This window comes from Sinocyclocheilus anshuiensis, unplaced genomic scaffold (assembly GCF_001515605.1).
Source record: "Sinocyclocheilus anshuiensis isolate Anshui unplaced genomic scaffold, SAMN03320099.WGS_v1.1 scaffold929, whole genome shotgun sequence".
Taxonomy (NCBI): Eukaryota; Metazoa; Chordata; class Actinopteri; order Cypriniformes; family Cyprinidae; genus Sinocyclocheilus; species Sinocyclocheilus anshuiensis.
The window spans coordinates 25,711-43,514 of NW_015557109.1; the positions used below are offsets into that span (position 1 = coordinate 25,711).

The 17,804-nt window shown below is 42.0% G+C and overlaps 2 protein-coding genes across 2 annotated transcripts in view; both read left to right on the forward strand.

Moving 5' to 3' along the window:
• Positions 1-416, forward strand: part of LOC107677679 (protein unc-79 homolog) — a 9,746-nt gene extending 9,330 nt beyond the window's left edge. Inside the window, exon 4 of the mRNA XM_016472680.1 lies at positions 397-416. Within this exon, the coding sequence (XP_016328166.1) occupies positions 397-416 (20 nt within the window). The remainder of the gene's footprint in view (positions 1-396) is intronic.
• The window catches only part of LOC107677680 (protein unc-79 homolog), a 41,341-nt gene continuing 23,693 nt past the window's right edge, over positions 157-17,804 (forward strand). Inside the window, exons 1-15 of the mRNA XM_016472681.1 lie at positions 157-995; positions 1,851-2,021; positions 2,211-2,306; positions 2,449-2,504; positions 2,585-2,714; positions 6,470-6,534; positions 7,290-7,378; positions 7,577-7,617; positions 8,023-8,051; positions 8,332-8,561; positions 10,407-10,578; positions 14,428-14,431; positions 14,516-14,697; positions 15,440-15,643; positions 15,717-15,944. Of these exons, the coding sequence (XP_016328167.1) occupies positions 740-995; positions 1,851-2,021; positions 2,211-2,306; positions 2,449-2,504; positions 2,585-2,714; positions 6,470-6,534; positions 7,290-7,378; positions 7,577-7,617; positions 8,023-8,051; positions 8,332-8,561; positions 10,407-10,578; positions 14,428-14,431; positions 14,516-14,697; positions 15,440-15,643; positions 15,717-15,944 (1,953 nt within the window). The 5' untranslated portion in view covers positions 157-739. The remainder of the gene's footprint in view (positions 996-1,850; positions 2,022-2,210; positions 2,307-2,448; positions 2,505-2,584; positions 2,715-6,469; positions 6,535-7,289; positions 7,379-7,576; positions 7,618-8,022; positions 8,052-8,331; positions 8,562-10,406; positions 10,579-14,427; positions 14,432-14,515; positions 14,698-15,439; positions 15,644-15,716; positions 15,945-17,804) is intronic.

The window sequence follows — 17,804 nt, forward strand, 5'->3', positions numbered from 1 at the left end:
TTCTCTTCCCCTAAATGATACTGAGGCAGTATCATAATGTATTTACATACAGACATTCTTTTTGACGGTGCAATAAACATGTGTTGTGACCAGGGAGCTTTTAGTCTAACCTCACATACATGTTTATTACTGGCTGAAGCATGTTTCTGAAGTGTCATCTCTGTATCGTCCTCAAAACTAATTATTTCGAGATTGCTCTCATCTCTGACAGCCCCTCCATTGCTCAATATTTCCCATGTGGCTCTTTAGCCTCCTGATCGGCCCGTGCCGCCCGTCCTCCGGGGATTGGCCGCTCGGAGGGCGCGGCGCGTGTGCCTCAAAGCTCGTTCCTCTGGCGAAGTACGGGGCTGCCACTGAAAACATGCCATTTTTTATATTTTTGCTCCTTGTCACCAGATACGCATGAGATGCAGTGATCGTCACGTGCTTCGCAAGCGCAAGCCTGCTTGATTTCGATCCAAACCAAAAGCCAGCTTTTCAAATGCATAGATGATGATGGCACATCTAAAGCAAATTCCAAAGTCTGTGGAGACACTGCATCCTATGTGGGGAATATCTGGGTTTGGTTCTTTTCTACTTACGCTGTCTCTGTAGAGCCATTTCAATGTAATGTGCTGTTTCTTTGTGTCTTTGTTGTCTCTTTTTTTCCCCTGTTCCCCCCCCACCCCTCCCTCGGAGCAGCATCCTGTCCCGTACAGGCAGAAAGGAGAGCCAGGAAGCTTCCAATTTGGCCGTGCCCATGACCATGTGTCTTTTTCCTGTGCCATTCCCACTCACCCCATCTCTAAGACCACAAGTCAGTTCCATCAACCCTACAGTTACTCGATCCCTCCTTTACAGCGTTCTGCGGGACGCCCCGGCCGACCGGGGTGGTGCCACCCAGCAGAGTCGGGAGGTTCAGATCTCAGATTACCCCTCACTGGACTATCAGGGGCTCTATGCCACCCTCGTCACCTTGCTTGACCTGGTGCCCCTGCTGCAGCACGGTCAGCACGGTGAGTCCTGCGGCGCCTCACTCCCGGAGACACATTTCTGAGTGTATCAGAGGAGAGAGAAAATGACACTGATTGTAAAATACGTCACTCGAAATAAGAATTACTGCTAGATGGACGTTGATTTCCAGCCAAACAAATTCGCTCAGTCTTCTACGAATCAGTTCCAGTATGGCGCACTTGCCGTTGGTGCCTGACGTTCACCCAGAAATCATTCTGTCATCGTTTACTCACCTTCATGTTGTTTTTCAGCTGTGGAACATAAAAAAAGATATTCTAAGGAATGTCTCAGAAAAGTCAGTTGAAGTCAACTGGTTACTAATATTATTCAAATATCTTCTTTTATCTTCTGCAGAAGAAGGAAAGTCCTTCAGGTTTGGAAGCACATGAGGGGAATAAATGCTGACAGAATGACCATTTTTTGGTGAACTCTGATCTCTTTGAGATCCTCTGTGTGTTTCTCATGAAATTAAAATAATCTAAAATAGAGAATATTGCTGCTGCTTAGCCAATATTTGACCATTTTGAGATATCGGCAGGAATCGCTCATTCCGTCTAGTGGCCGTTTTCAATAAAACATGCTCATTTCCTGACAGCTGTCAGCCAGCTTTATTTCTCCTATCTGCTGGCAGCTAAATAAACTTTGCTTTCGTGTCATTCACCATAAAGAGCTTTGACTGGATAACAACGTTATCAACGTACAGTAACATATAGTATGCTAGTATTTCATTATGCAGGACGCATTCTGAAGAAAACGCAAAGCTTTAAATGTCATTGTACTGTTCAGAGATGAGTTGGTAAAGCTGCATAAATCTCTAGAGGACATGGTGCTCATTCGTTCATCTGCTTGTCTTTCAGATCTGGGACAGGCCATATTTTACACCACAACATGCCTTCTGCCTTTCCTTAGTGATGATATTCTCAGCACTTTACCCTACACCATGATCTCCACTTTAGCCACCTTCCCTCCTTTCCTGCACAAAGACATCATAGAGTACCTGAGCACATCCTTCCTGCCCATGGCCATTTGTGAGTATACTAACTATTTATGTGACTATGAGAGATGTTTCTTCAAAGTAACCTCTCGAAGTATTCCAGCAACCACTTTGTGCTTCCAGTAGAGCACACTGCTGGTTTGATTATCAGCAAGCACTAATAAATGCAACATTATGTGACAATCGTGCACTATGAAGCAAGAAAATGATTTATGTGTTGCAGTGGGTTCGACTCGAAGAGAGGGTGGCATTCCAGCATATGTCAATCTGTCTGCCTCCTCCATGCTGATGATCGCCATGCAGTACACTTCAAATCCAGGTACATACACATTTATCAGGCTGCAAGAAAGTTACTTCTATAGTCAGTCACTGATTGTTATTTGCAGAAGACTCTAGCATAGTGTAGCTTTTTCAGTACAGTGTGGATTATGGGCTCTAAATGTTTCTCTGGTTGTCTTCAGTATACCACTGTCAGCTTTTGGAGTGTCTCATGAAATACAAGCAGGAAGTATGGAAGGTATGCTTCAGTTCTTCATGTCTTTTTGGAGATTTTTCCAAAAGCGCTTATCACTTACACTGATCACTACGTTTTTAAAGGATCTTCTGTACGTCATATCCTATGGCCCGTCCCAAGTCAAACCTCCAGCTGTTCAAATGCTCTTCCATTACTGGCCCAACCTGAAGCCTCCCGGTGCCATCAGTGAGTACAGAGGCCTGCAGTACACAGGTGAGATGTTTGATTAATTTCTCCAAACCACTGCTTTCAAATGGTTGGTTTCAATGAACAAGGTCAAAGCAATAACATCAGCACGTATTTCTGACATCTCAGCATTGTGGTTTACATGCTCAAACACATTAGGATAAAGTCATATGTAGGCACGTACCTGTACTGTGAATTATGCTTTCAGTTATATTAATTTGGGTTTTTTATTGTCATCAATGTTTCATTCAGTAAATGTGTGACAGGCTAGTATTGATTAGGTCTAAATTAGGTGTTACTATTTTACAAATAGATTAGGAACATCTCGAGTTACTTGTCTGTAATTTTGTTCCCTGAAAAAGGGGAAGCACCTTCAGGTTAGACCTTTGTCTGAAGAGACGACTAGACATGCCCACAGTGCGGCAATTAGGTACAGCATTTTGTTCCCACTTTTTCAGGGAACAGGGTTAAAGTCAAGTAACCTGAGATGTTCCCTATCAAAAGTTACACTTGTTGCTACATTTCATAACACTAATGGGAACGAGAATACCAACTCTGGCACACTGGAAAGTGTCTGAACCCCTCAAGGTTATGTACTGTAGAGTGTGCACACAAACACTGGAGAGGTCACAGACATGTCCTTGGGATGTTGACTCAAGTACATGCGAGCCCGGAGTAGCATGAACATCTAAACTATAGAACCTGATGAACGTGTGCGGGGAGGACCAGACTGCTGCATCACATACTTGCTGCAAGGGGGCACCTCTTGCCAAAGTCTTGGAGTGTGCAACTCCCCTTAGTAGAATGGGCCCTTACTCCTGGAGGTGAAGATTGACCATGCGCCTCAAAAGCTAGGGCAATAGCATCTTTAACCCAGTATGACATTGTTTGCCTAGTGGCATCCATCCCCCAGTTGCGGCTCCCATAGCATATGAAAAGATGCTCTGACCTAAGCCACTGGCTGGTGCAGTGGACATAAATCTGAAGGGCATGGACTGGACACAGTAAGTGAAGTCTTTCCTGATCTAGTGTAATGAATAGCAGAGGACAGAAGGCTTCAAGAATGACTGGATGCATGGTCGAGAATGGAACTTCAGGAAGATAATCAGAGTGTGGGTGCAAAATAGTCTAGGGGCAAAATCTAAGCAGGATGGCGAAAATCCCCAATTCTCTTTAGATAAGTAATTGCCATGAGAAAAAAACATCTTTACAGTCAGAAGCTTGACAGTCGCTGACTCTAGTTGTTCAAAAGTCCCAACCAGAACCTCAAGCTCTACACCACAAGTCCCACGAAGGAACTATCACTCTGCCGGGTGGCCTCAACTACTTCACAAATGCTTCACAAATGAAGTGAGCAACTAGAGGGTGATTTCCTACAGGGTCCCCATCAATCAGATCATGGCAAGCAGAAATGGCAGCCACAAAGGCTCTGAGAGTAGCAGGACATGCACCTGCAGACAGTCTTGCAGGAATTCCAGCACTGAAACAACTTGGGAGTGGACTGGGTCTGCACAGTGGATATTTCAAAAACACACCATTTGAAGGCATAACTTCTTCTAGTGAAGGGAGCCTTAGCACTTAGAATAGTTTCCATTGCACCAGCTAAAAGAACAGAATCTCTTAGTTGGTTTCAATGCTCGGGCCAGGGATGAAATATTGTCCCCTGTGCCTGAGATAAAAGGTCTCTCCTGATCAGAATCGCCCACTGCCATCAAGGAGGGATATTAGTTTTGAGAACCAAACTCTGGTCAACCAAGAGGCAAGACCCTTTTTGACTGACCTTGGCCTGGACTCCCAGGGGTACATATGGGCCATCGCACCCAGATCCAAGGGATCTGGAGGAGTTAGAGAGAAGTAGAGGGGACATTGTGCTGTCTCCTGCAAGGCAAAGAGGTCCACCTCTGCTTCTTAAACTTTTCCCAAATTTGTTTGACTACTTCGGGGTGGAGTTTCTATTCCCTGTGTGCCACAGCCTGTCTGGATAGCAAGTCTGCTCCCACATTGATATGCCCTGGAATGTAAATCGCCCTGAGGGACAGGAATTTGTCTTGAGCCCAAAACAGAACCTGCTGCGTTAACCTGTTCAGGTGGCACAAACGCAGTAGACTACTGCAGTATTGTCCGCCTGCACTAGGAAATGATAGCCCTTTAACTGCTGGAGGAATTATTTCAGGGTCAGATATACAGCCATCATTTCCAAGCAACTGGTTTGCAAATCAAGACATCTCCAGATCCTTATGGCTGAATGGTCATCTAAGACTGCACACCAGCCAGTGCAAGAAGCGTCTGTCATTAATGTCTTGCAATGACAACACGCACCTAGAGTGGGACCCAAGGTATGAAACCGGGGTCTGAACCACATAGAAAGGGTACGAAGTGTGTAGCGTCTAACCCTTATCTGCCCCTGGGGATTGGCCCTGGATAAAATCCTGTGGCTCTGAGCCACAACTGAAACGATCTCATATGCACAAGGCCCAAATTTATCACAGTGGATGCAGCTGCCATGAGACGTAGAAAAGTAACCTTTCCTGACCTAGCCTGATGTATTTCAGTGTGTTTAAAATAGATTCAACATGTGCAGGAGACAGCTTTGCCCGGATTGTGATCGAATTCCTTATGACCCTTAAATACGTTGTCTTCTGGGCAGGAGAGAGAATGTTTTACTTGGCATTGAGCCTCAACCCCAGAGACTTGAGATAAGCGAAGATGACATCCCAGTGTCGAAGTGCAAGCTCTTGAGACTGAGCCAGTCGTCAAAATCAGCCAGTCGTCTATGTAATTTAAAATACGGATGCCTTGGAGTTGCAAAGGAGCCAGTGCTGCCTCCATATATTTCATTTATATGTGAGGTGATAAGGCTAGCTCAAACAGAAAAGCTTGATACTGGTAAGCTTCGCCCCCAAAAGTGAACCTCAGCAACTTCCTGTGTTCTGGCAAAATTTCTATATCAAGGTATGTGTCCTTGAGATCGATTGTCACGAACCAATCCCTGGATTGGATTTGAGATACAGTCATTTTGATTGTTAGCATTTTGAACTTGTATGTTCTGAAAAAGAGGTTCAAATGGCAATCTAAAATTGGATGCAACCACCCATCTTTCTTGGGAACCAAAAAGTGCAGACTGTAATAGCCCGACTCTCTGACTGGGAGGGTAACATATTCTATGGCCCCTTTGTCCAGCAGAGTTTGCAACTTGTGTCAACAAATGCATCTGCTCTGGTTTCACGGTAGTGGAGACCATGCTGCTGCAACGCGGAGCATGATATGCAAAGTGTATCCTTTATCCTCTTTCTACAGTCTTTATGACCCAAGGAGAGATATTTGGCAGTAGTTTCCATGCTGCCAACTTCTCCGAAAGGGACACTAGTTTTGACTGTTTGTTTTGCTGGGGGGATGTTAAATGTTTGGTGTTCTGAAACATTTGCAGAAAGCATGTAACATTTTGCTGGAGATCATACTTTGAACACTGGTGGTGGTCGGAGATTGGACACTGATCCCCTGAGGGTGCGAGGAAGGAGCTCTTTTCTACAAATGATTGTAGAAGCAGACAAATTGTCGGACACGTTCGAGAGAGGTTCACTGATTGACTGACAGTTTTGACTGGAGATGCAACTCTCCGATCTGATTCAGTCTGATTTGGTGAACTGGTTGAAAGATTCACAGAAAAGAACTGTTCAAAATAACGATATGCGTACAGACTGGAAATCACTGCTCAGTGGCTTGAGACAGACCTTCTCCTGAAATGTACACATTATTTGTCTGTTTTGTTCTTTATATCCCAGCCTGGAACCCCATTCACTGCCAACACCTCGAGTGTCAGAACTCTATTAATAAGCCAGCGGTGAAGGTACTGTAACTCTTTACCTCTGAGATTTAATGTAGGCTTTGTATTTTTATTTGCTTTGTAGTCTAGTCAAAAATGTTGTGGATTTTGTTGGATTGTGGGATTTATTTAGGGAGCAAACATTTCAGTGCACTGCAAGGATTTTGTGATTGAGACAAGAACTTCAAAATAAAAACATGCAAATGCCCAGAATCATTTAAAAAATATTCCCCAGGTACTGATTCATTGTTTTTATCCCTGCAAATATTTGCTCTGTGTAATAAAACATAGAAACAGAGCAGGAAGAGACATGCTGTAACTCAATTACCAGGAGCTCATGAGGAACTGATGACCTTGTTACCGCTCTAGTCAAACACTGAGATACTGAGACCAGTGCATGCACTATATGGTGTTTATTTTAGATGTTAAAAACCAACCGTTTAATGTCAGATCTGGTAAGCTGTCAGAGAGTTAAAATAATTATTATGATTATTATGAAACCCGAAATGATGGTTTGCCCTGAGATGCCTATAATAATACTGTGATACTTATGGTCATTGGTCACTTAACTCAAGCAATATCTAATTTACACAACACTAAAACTGAGAAAAAGAGAAAAGATTGACTAAATGAAATAGTTATGCAAAATACCCTTAAAAAACAGCTCTTGTTGTATTTGTAGCTTAATACATTGTCCATTATTAGCAATAAGACACATTTAGAGTGTTTGAGGGTCCAGTGGTTGTGTGATTGTGACTGTGTCTCCGTCCTGCTTTCAGATGTGTATTGATCCAACGCTCTCGGTTGCGCTGGGTGACAAACCTCCACCGTTATACATCTGTGAGGAGTGCAGCCAGAGGATCGCTGGGTAAGCTGCATTATTTCAGCATGCAGTTCATTGTGTGTCTGCTGCATTACTGCAGTGAATATCCAGAATCATCTACTCAGGCTTCAACTGTCAATCTCATCTTAAAGGGGTCATGACAACCTGTTAATAAAATCCATTTATAATCTATAATTGCGTTTAATGAGGAAAGCCCACAATTTTATTGTGTTTCTTTCACAGCGATCATGCTGAGTGGCTCGTTGATGTGCTTTTACCACAAGGTCAGTGACACTTCCTCATTTTAGAACTAAAACTACACACACTCATGTATTTACTTAAAGGAATAGTTCACCCAAAAATTATCATTCTGTCATCCTTCACAATAAGCTTTAATTTGATTAGTTAGTGCATTAGGTATCATGAACTATCAATCAACGACTTTTTACAGCATTTATTAATCTAGATTAATGCTATAATATAAATAAATTATTGTTGTTTCATATTTGTTCATAAATGTAAATTTATGCTTGAAATGCTAGAATGATTTAGTATATATAGAAAATAACATTACCCCAGTTGAATAAATGCTGTAAAAGGGCAGTTCATTGTTAGTTCATAGTAAAGCTAACGTTATCTTATTCATGTCTTGTAGTATAACAATACCCCTCATGATTTCATCCTAACAGCTGAGATTTCTGCTATATGTCAGAAGAAGGTAAGCCTGGTGTGAGGGAATATGCTTGTGTTGTCCTGTGTGTGTGTGTGTTTGGTCACGTGTGTCCATGTCATCAATTTTAATACAGCCATTATCAGCTCATCTGTGAACTAGAGCTGGTTTCTGTCGCCTGCTCCGCTCTTTCATCTGCAGCCCATCAGATTAAAATGTCCACTCTGCCATTGTTACTGAGTTTCTGAAGTGAGTGCAAAAAACATTACAGGGAGCAAACGCTCCGTCCCACTCACATTACGCTTGTTTGTGTCTCTCTCCGTCACAGAACTGCAGCTCTCACGTCAGGCGCGCCGTCGTCACCTGCTTCTCAGCGGGATGCTGCGGTCGCCACGGCAACCGGCCTGTGCGCTACTGCAAGCGTTGTCATGTCAACCACCACAGCAGCGAGGTGGGGGCGTCAGCGGAGACGCATCTGTACCAGACGTCTCCTCCGCCCATCAACACGCGTGAGTGTGGCGCGGAGGAGCTGGTGTGCACCGTGGAGGCGGTGATCAGGTGCGGACAAACAAAAACTGCAGTAAAAATACTCTTGACAAACAGTTTTTAGTTTACTTGAATGTGAATAAGGCACATTAGATATAAAATACTAATACACTGGCAGCCAAAAGTTTGGAATAAAGATTTTTAATTGTCTTTTATTCTCACTAAAGCTGCATTTATCTGAACAGAAATACAGTAAAAACAGTAATATTGCGAATAATTATTTAAAGGGTTAGTTCACCCAAAAATGAAAATTAGCCTGTTATTTACTCACCCTCAAGCCATCCTAGGTGTATATGACTTTCTTCTTTCAGACGAATCCAATTGGAGTTATATTAAAATTGTCCTGGCACTTCTAAGCGCTATCATTGCAGTGGGTGGGTGTTTCTCTTTAACAGTCCAAGACACGTCAAATAAAGTGCGCGCATCCGTAATAAAATGTGCCTCACATGGCTCCGGGGCATGAATAAAGGCCTCCTGTAGCGAATCCCTTCGTTTTTGTAAGACAAATATCCATATTTCAAACATAATAAACACTTTTCTATCACTTTCACGATCTGTCATATGCAGAAGCAGTTCCGGCGGATGACGTAGGACGTCGGCGTTGTGTGATTAGTGACTTCTTTTTTTTAATGGCGGTTGACATCCATCTTATTGGTGCATTACCGCCCCCTTCTGTTCCGGAGTGTGGATCAGTAAGTAAATTCACAATCTATTTCTACTTTAAATTAGGGATAGAGAGGGAAGATGGGGAAAAAATACAACCTTCCAAAAAAACAATAATTACCCTTCCTTCCTTACCATCATATCCTATAATAAAGCCCAGTTCCCTTCAAAAAACTAATAGTTCTCTCACCTGTGCTCTATCACTCATACCTAGGGTTGTTTTTAAAGTAAGTTTCTGCACCCCTACCTCCTTCAGATTATTTTCCATTATCTCTCTCTGCCTCTGGTATCTCCAACAGTGTAGAATTACATGCTCCACTGATTCCTCTTCCTGACACTCCTCACACAGACCCGTCTGATGTTTCCCTACCATTTCTAATGTTTTATTTAGAGCACAATGTCCCAACCTTAATCTTGTTAATACAATTTCCTCTTTCCTGTTTCCAGCGTGATTAGTGACGAACACGGAGAGAGAACAAAACAAAACGCCAGTCATGAATTAGAAGTACAAAACGAGGATTTGTAAAGAAAAATGTAGGGAGGATTTGGATATAAGCCAAGAGGAGACTGGTTTTCCTTTGCTAAAGTAAGGAAACTTTGCTTCCTTTGCTCCTGTTAACAAACTCACGAGCAACAGAAGTGAGAGAAAAGTGTTTATTACCTTTGAAATGTGGATATTTTTCTTACAAAACCGCATGAAATCACTACAGGAGCCCTTTATTCATGCCCCGGAGCTGTGTGAGGCACGTTTTATTACGGATGCGCGCACTTTATTTGACGTGTTTTGGACTGTTAAAGAGAAACACCCACCCGCTGCAATGATAGCGCTTAGAAGTGCCAGGACAATTTTAATATAACTCCGATTGGATTCGTCTGAAAGAAGTCATATACACCTAGGATGGCTTGAGGGTGAGTAAATAAAAGGCTAATTTTCATTTTTTGGGTGAACTAACCCTTTAAGTTTAAAATAGATGTTTTCTATGTGAAAATATTATAATAATTTATCTATTCATCTATTTTCAAAGCTGTATTTTCAGCATCATTACTCCAGTCTTCAGTGTCACAAGATCCTTCAGAAATCATTCTAATATGCTGATTCACTCTTTTTCAGAGCATGGCTCAGTTTGAAAAACATATGTTAATATGAAACAAGCATTAATCAGTGTAATGTGATGTCACTATCGCCCGCCGCAGTCTGCTGAAAGAGGCTGAGATCCACGCGGAGCTGCGGGAGTTTGAGCTGAACCGCCGCCGTCAGATGGGTCTGTCTTCATCCCATCATTCCCTGGACAACATGGAGTTTGACAACAAAGAGGACGACCAGCACGACCAGAGACTGCTCAGTCAGTTCGGCATCTGGTTCCTGGTGAGAAGCTATGTGTGACCACTGTGACCCTTATGGTCAGATGACGTGTTACATAAGCAGCAATATTGCAGTTATTCAATATATTATACAATATTCATCATGATTTTTATCAAAAGTGTTTAAAGTGCTGAAAAAACAATGGTCTTTACAGACCTGCCAACCTGTACGCATTTTATGTTGCAGTTACACATTTTGATCTCAAAGTACGCTGGTACGTTTTGTCACTCTAAACTACGCAAAAACCTGGTGACGCCTCTGTCCACGTGCAGTACTCTAAACAAGCAACAGCAAAAGATGAATTTGACCAATCAGAGCATTTTTTTGGTTTTGCATTTAAATAATTTCTGTGCGTTTTATTTATCTCCAAACCGGCTCTCTTTGTGTGTGTCCCTGAGTTTACGCGTTGAGATGAGGAAACTCCTACCGTTTATAAGGAGCATTTGAAAAAGCAACACATGCCACACATCTTCCCTTGTAATGATTTGTAACGAGAAGCATTTCTGAACCTGTTGTCCAACAAAAGAGAACATTATAACATACTCCTCTGTCAAGGTTGGGGTGTAGGGATGAGGCAAGGACTCAATTGCAGGAAGAGTTGGGCTTTTTATTAATAATCAAATGAAAACAAACAAAAACTACACCATAGGGGAAACAGACGGGCAACTTGACTGGCTGGCAGGACAAGAACAGGCTGGAAGCAGGCAAGAACAAGACGGGAAACATTCAACAACAAACTGGCATAGGACTGCAAACGCAAGGAGAATAAATGGGGAGCAAATGAGGAGGGTAACGAGGGACAACAGGTGGGGCAAATGAACCAATGAACAGGTAACAAGGTGGGCAGGGTTAGACAATAGACATGAGAGCACATGGCACATGGACACAAACAAGAAAAAGCCATATGCTCATACAAAACAAAAACACAAGCACATGACCAGCAAAACAATCACAAGCCATGTGCTTGAACAAAACAAGATAAGAACAAGCAGCCAAAGAGAATACTCATAAGCGGCGGGTTCACACAAAACATGACAACATGAAAGCACGCAGCTGATAAAAACAGGAATTGCGTGCAACAAAATAAGACAACGAGAAAGCACACGGCCGAACACGAACCATGTGCTAAACAAAACAAAACGCATGCGGACAGAAGAGTGATCTCGAGACTGCACGCTCCCTCAGCAAAACAGAACATGGAGCGCGAGTGTCCGAACCCCGACACCAAACCGAAACTGAACAAGACATAAGTGCCGGGATCCAATATGAATATGAAACCAGGGAACAGGGCACGCAGACGAGAGACCGCACGCTCACACAAGGACAAGACAACACAGGAGTCCAGGGCTCTGTCACAACACAAACTCTGACACTCCACAACATCAGACGAATGCTAGAAATAGCCTCCTTTTGTGATCTGATGTGCTTCTTATCACAGAATGATGCAGAAATATATATTTTTTACTGTGCTAAAATATATATAGGCTGTGTCAGTTAGCAGTGGATTATAAATGTTTAATTATTATGAAAATACCCGAGGTGGTTTTAAGAACACAGATAAACAATACATTGTCGCAGTCAAGTGTTTATTGTCTTAAGCTAGGCATACACTGTGCGATTTTCATCCGATTTTGAGCCGATTTCTGACTTCTGACGAATTCGGGCTGAATTTCAGCTTTGTCGTGCGTCGTTGGTTGTGCAGTGTTTGTGCAGTGTACAGGGGGAAACGAGAAGCGATAAGTCTCTCCTGACAGGCTGTCGGAAGGTCGGATGAATTTCTGACATGTCGCCCCTCGTGGGGGAATTGCACAGTTGGAGCAGAGCTATGAACCGACTGCCCTGAACGCAGTGCTTTTTCCCTCACTGCACCTGTGCGAAAATAGAACTTTATTACTGTAGGCTAATAAAGGTCTTATTTTGATGACTGATTATTACAGTGTTCGGACATAGGCTACTTTAGAAAGAATTTTATTATAGGCCTATTCATTGTGTAATATATCTAAATGTTTTAAATCATTATCAATGAGGAGTAAGCTAATTTAATCATTTATTATCCGCGCGTCAGTTGTGCGTTAATGAGCTATGAAATTATTGCGGGGCAAATTAATTGTAGTAGACCTATAAATGTAATAATAAAAGTACCATAATAATAATTATAATAGCAATGGTAATAATTTAATACATTAATTGGAAATGACAAATCCTCTCGATATCCCCTGATGCTTTTTTTTTTTTTTTTTTAGATATCTCTGGCTATGGTCCATATACAGTGTCATCATCTGCGCATTTCGAGTATTTCACACGTACAGTGTGAGCATGTAAATCGTGAACTTTGACTTTACATCACATGCGATCTGCTAGTACAGTGTGAGTTGGTACCTTGATGAAATCGCACGGAAATAGCATGGAAATCGCACAGTGTATGCCCGGCCTTAATGTTTCATCATTCAAAGCGTTTTTATCTTTTATTCAGTCACAATAATAGCTGGATGCCTTTGCCCATAAAAGGGATTTCCTGGAGCGTCATTAATTCTGTTACTTCTGTGATGCAAATGTGGATTTTCTGCGTGAGCGCCCTCTGGCTTCCAGTATGAGTGAAACACACACTGCATGTGTTTATAGCACTAAATACAGTAATGGCCAATCCATAAAAATAATACTTCTCTCAAAAGAAATTTTAAGTAGACATAATAATCCATGTTTTTCTACAGTGTACAGAAGTATACTGGAGTTTTAATTAAAGTGTACCGGAGTTTTTTTTAATAGCATTTTAAATTGCAAATCACACAAAAAAAAAATACCTCTGATGTGCCAAGCCATCAGAACCAAACCGAAAACCATGGTTAAAAACCGAGGTATTTATTGGACCATGGGCTAACTGTATTGTTGGATCCCTACTGTTTACTCTAAAATACTGTATAACAGGAATAGCACAAAGGTGTGTGTGACTGAGGCCAGACCCTGAATACTAAACTTTGGAAAATATTTAACATTAAATCTTGCATTTTGCACATTGCGCAATTACGATTTTGACATGATTTTTTCAGTGAGTTCATTCTGTGAAGGATTCAAGCTAGTAATTCATGTTCTTGTGTCGTGTGTTTTTTTTTTTTACCATTTTTTAATCTCATCACATTCTTTTCAGACTGAAAACTCATATTAACAACTCAGATAAAGACAAAAAATGTTAAAAATATGATTTAAATGTGTTGAAAAATGTAGATCTGTTAGCAAATTACTGCCAGTATGTGTTTTAAATGAATAGTTTATCCAAAAATGAAAACTTGCTGAAAATGTCTTCACACTCAGACTCAGGCCATCCAAGATCCACTGCAGAGGATCCATTGGTGAGCAAGTGATGTAATGGTAAATTTCTCCAAATCTGATGAAGAAACAAACTCATCCTAATCTTGGCCTGAGGGTGAGCACATTCTCAGATCATTTTTGGGCGAACTGTTGATTTAACTGGTGTATGGCCCACCTGTAGTAGCAGCTTTTCCATGACTGATGCTGTCTCTGTAAACCAGTAAACTAACGAGCACACACTCGCGTGTACAGAAATGTAGGAGCTCATGAAAGAACAGCTTTAGGTTTGAATAACTGTGTGTATATGATATATCCAGAAGTATAATATTATGGCAAAGGTGTTTGCAACGTAAGACAAATGTTAGCTTTTCAGATGTGTTTGTGATATTTTGAATGCAGTGCTTTATTGTGCAAGAGATGTGAGGCATTTTGCATTTTGTGTGTGCAATTCTTGGATTTATGTGTAAAGTTTTGAAAAAAAGAGGCAAAGTTTTCAAAATGTGTGTGAGCAGTTGAAAAAAAACTGTAATGTGTTTTTCTTGCAAGGACTGTAGCTGATTTCAGGTTTTATTGTCCTTGTGGAGACATTTGGACTCCACACAGCTACTGTACGACAGGTTTAACAACATCTGAGGCTGTGTTGGTCTGTCATCTGTCTGTCGCGTGTGTGAACAGGTTCTGTCAGAGCTGGACATCGTGGTTCCTCTGCAGCTGCTCATCAGCATGTTCTCTGATGGTGTGAACTCACTGAAGGAACTGGCCAATCAGAGAAGAGCTGGAGCAGCAGACCTGTCAGGAAACGCAGGAGTCCGCAGGGTAACACAGCACTCACAGCCTGCTCCTCAGCTGGTGTTCCCTTCTCAATAACGCTCTAAATCTCTCCTTATGCTATACTATCATCTCATCTTGCATTCAGTCTTTTTGTACTTGTTTTTGGCCTCATTGATCTGATCTCATGCTCCTCAGGGTTTGAAAAAGCATTATTTGTGTATAATTTTGGCAATGTTAACTCAAAAACACAATCTCAGATCGGTAAGGCCAAAAAGAACGTTCAATTCCAAAAAGAAATACAAAATCTGTGGTAATTAAAAGAAAACAAGGTACCAAAAGATTGAATCCAGTATTTGGTATTAATATAGCTTGACAACAGATTTATAAGCAGTTTTGTATGCTGGTATTTTTTTATTTAAAACGCAACATGTGTAGCAAGGCAGGGTAAAAAAACACAAAAAGTATGTAAATTATCAACATTTTTTGGGAAGTTGTTATACTAGGTGTGTGAGCAAAGTAGCACGTTTTAGTCTATTGCAATAACATTAACCAGCATTCTTGGGGGAAAGAAAATCCTCTCCTGGTCCAAACGACTGAGGGTTAAGAACATGGGATGCAGTTAAACATGGTTGTTACGACAGAAATCTGACAATTACATGTGACCTACTGAAGTACTGAGGCACGAGGAGAGATATTTGCCAGATGTCTAAAAAGGAAACTGTTTTCTGCGACGGGTCATATTTGTTTGTGATGCTGTACACCGAGCGCAGATGTGTTTCCGCCGCAGGTGAGTGTGGTGTCAGACCCCGGCAGGAGAGGGCAGCACAATAACCTGAGTCCGTTTCCCAGTCCGTTCCGCAGCCCCCTGCACTGCAGCCCCTTCAAAAACCTCGGCCACGCTGCCGGAAACTGCGCCCTGGACCTGAACTGCGATGATGACGACATGAATCTGGGCTGCTTCATCATCATGTTTGACCTGGTGCTTAAACAGGTGAAGTCATTCACACACACAGAGAGATGAGAGCACAGTCTTCAGGAGATATGTGACCGGTGTTCTGGTGCAGATGGAGCTGCAGGACGAGGCGCTGACGCTGGGGCTGGAGAGCAGTCTGGGCCGGGATGTGGTGGGCATCATCAACAGCGTGCTGCAGGCTCCGTGGGGCAGCTCGCACACCTGTCAGAAGGACGAGAAGCCTCTGGAGTGCAGTCTGTGTCAGTCCAGCATTCTGTGCTACCAGATGGCCTGTGATCTGCTGCAGAGACTGACGCCGCGCGAGGAGACGCGGCTGGTGGTGAGACTCGTCTGTATACTGAGATAATGGTACTATAAGCTCTTCCACGTCTCGTGTAGCAAGACCGTCATAACCAGGAGCTTGACTGACACGGAAAGGGATTTTACGCTTAATTTTGTTCATCCTGTATGTGCTGCTCAGCGCTGGGCTTATCTGAGACAAATTATATCAGACTAATGTAGAAAAATGTATTTAAATCATTGGTCTCAAACTCAATTCCTGGAGGGCCACAGCTCCAACACTAATAAAACACACCTGATCCAGCTAATCAAGGTCTTCAGGATCAGGAGCTAAACTCTGCAGAGCTGTGGCCCTCCAGGAACTGAGTTTGAGACCACTGCTTTAAATGCTATGACAGACTCAAAATGTTGACAAATACAGTACTTATTTCATTCTCATCATATGAGCCCACAACCTAACTAATGCCGAGTTCACACTGCAGGACTATCTGGGGTAGCATTCAGCTGCTGCTGGATGGATCAGGACAGGAGCTTACACACTGCATGACTTTACTATAGGAAGAATCACAGACAACTCTGTCTGGTCCGCTAACTACAGCCAAACGCACACGAGAAGTCATGAGGAAATAACGCAAGATCATGCTGATATTATGGTCTGTAAGTCCTCCCCGAACACACAATAATTAACAAAGATGACTTCCTTAACAACATATTTCTGCTGGGAAAATTTTATATACACAAATCTAAGTTTTGTGCATTTTATAATGAGTATATTTCTTATAGCCTACAAAAGTTCTCAAAGTGATGAAAAAGAAAAACGCAATCAATCTTTTGTCCTTTATAGAAGAATATTATTTACAGGAAAATACCCTAGCCCCTTTTTATGTTTAATTTTATTTTTACATCTTCATGTACCTGTTCTGTATATTCTAATGCAAAAATTTACTGATATTGCCATGTTGTTTGTACATGGCTAATTGCATAATGAAAAATAAAATAGGTCTATCGCAAAATAGGTCCTCCCCGATCTTACCGCTGCGCTGTCTCTCGCTCTCTCATTGGCTGGAGGTCATCGCCGGTGTATGTTTCAGTCAGAACTCAGTTCACTCAGCAGGATTCTCAATTGCCGACAGATCCAGATATTTAGCATGCCAAATTTTTTTTTTCTGGCATTTGTCGGCGATTTCACAAAACCTGTTTTCAGGGCTAAAATCGTGCCGTGTTAACTTGGCATAAAGGAGTCATTCACCCTAAAAATGAAAATCTGCTGAAAATGTGCTCACCCTCAGGCAATCTGAGATATAGATGAGTTTGTTTCTTCATCAGGTTTGTAGAAATGTAGCATTGCATCAGTGTCTCAGCAATGGATGCTCTGCAGTGAATGGGTGCCATCAGAATAAGAGCTGATAAAAATATCACAATAATCCACAAGTAATCCACAGCACTCCAGTCCATCAGTGAACATCTGGAGAAGACAAAAGCTGAAACAAATCCAGCATTAAGACGCTTTTAACTTCAAACCGTTCATTTCAGTTAAAATACGAGTCCATATTTCATAATAACATTGCCTTGTTCCCTATGCCATTTGCCCTTCGAGCTGAACATGTTTGTTCTCTTACAGTGACGAATGACTAAAACACCCATCTGCTCTTTCTCCTGGACGTTGTGTAAAACCAGCCAGTCAGATAACATCCTACTAGGCAGTGAAACTGATTCTGGTTCAGTGTGAAATAAGCATCAGACTGTGGCACTGAGCCTACAAACCTCACGCAAACCTTCTGCTTTTTTACACGTATTCATATAACTGGAATACAGTTTTAATACATTTAACACAAATGTAATGTAATTTTTCCATTACACACACACACACACACACACACACACACACACACACACACAC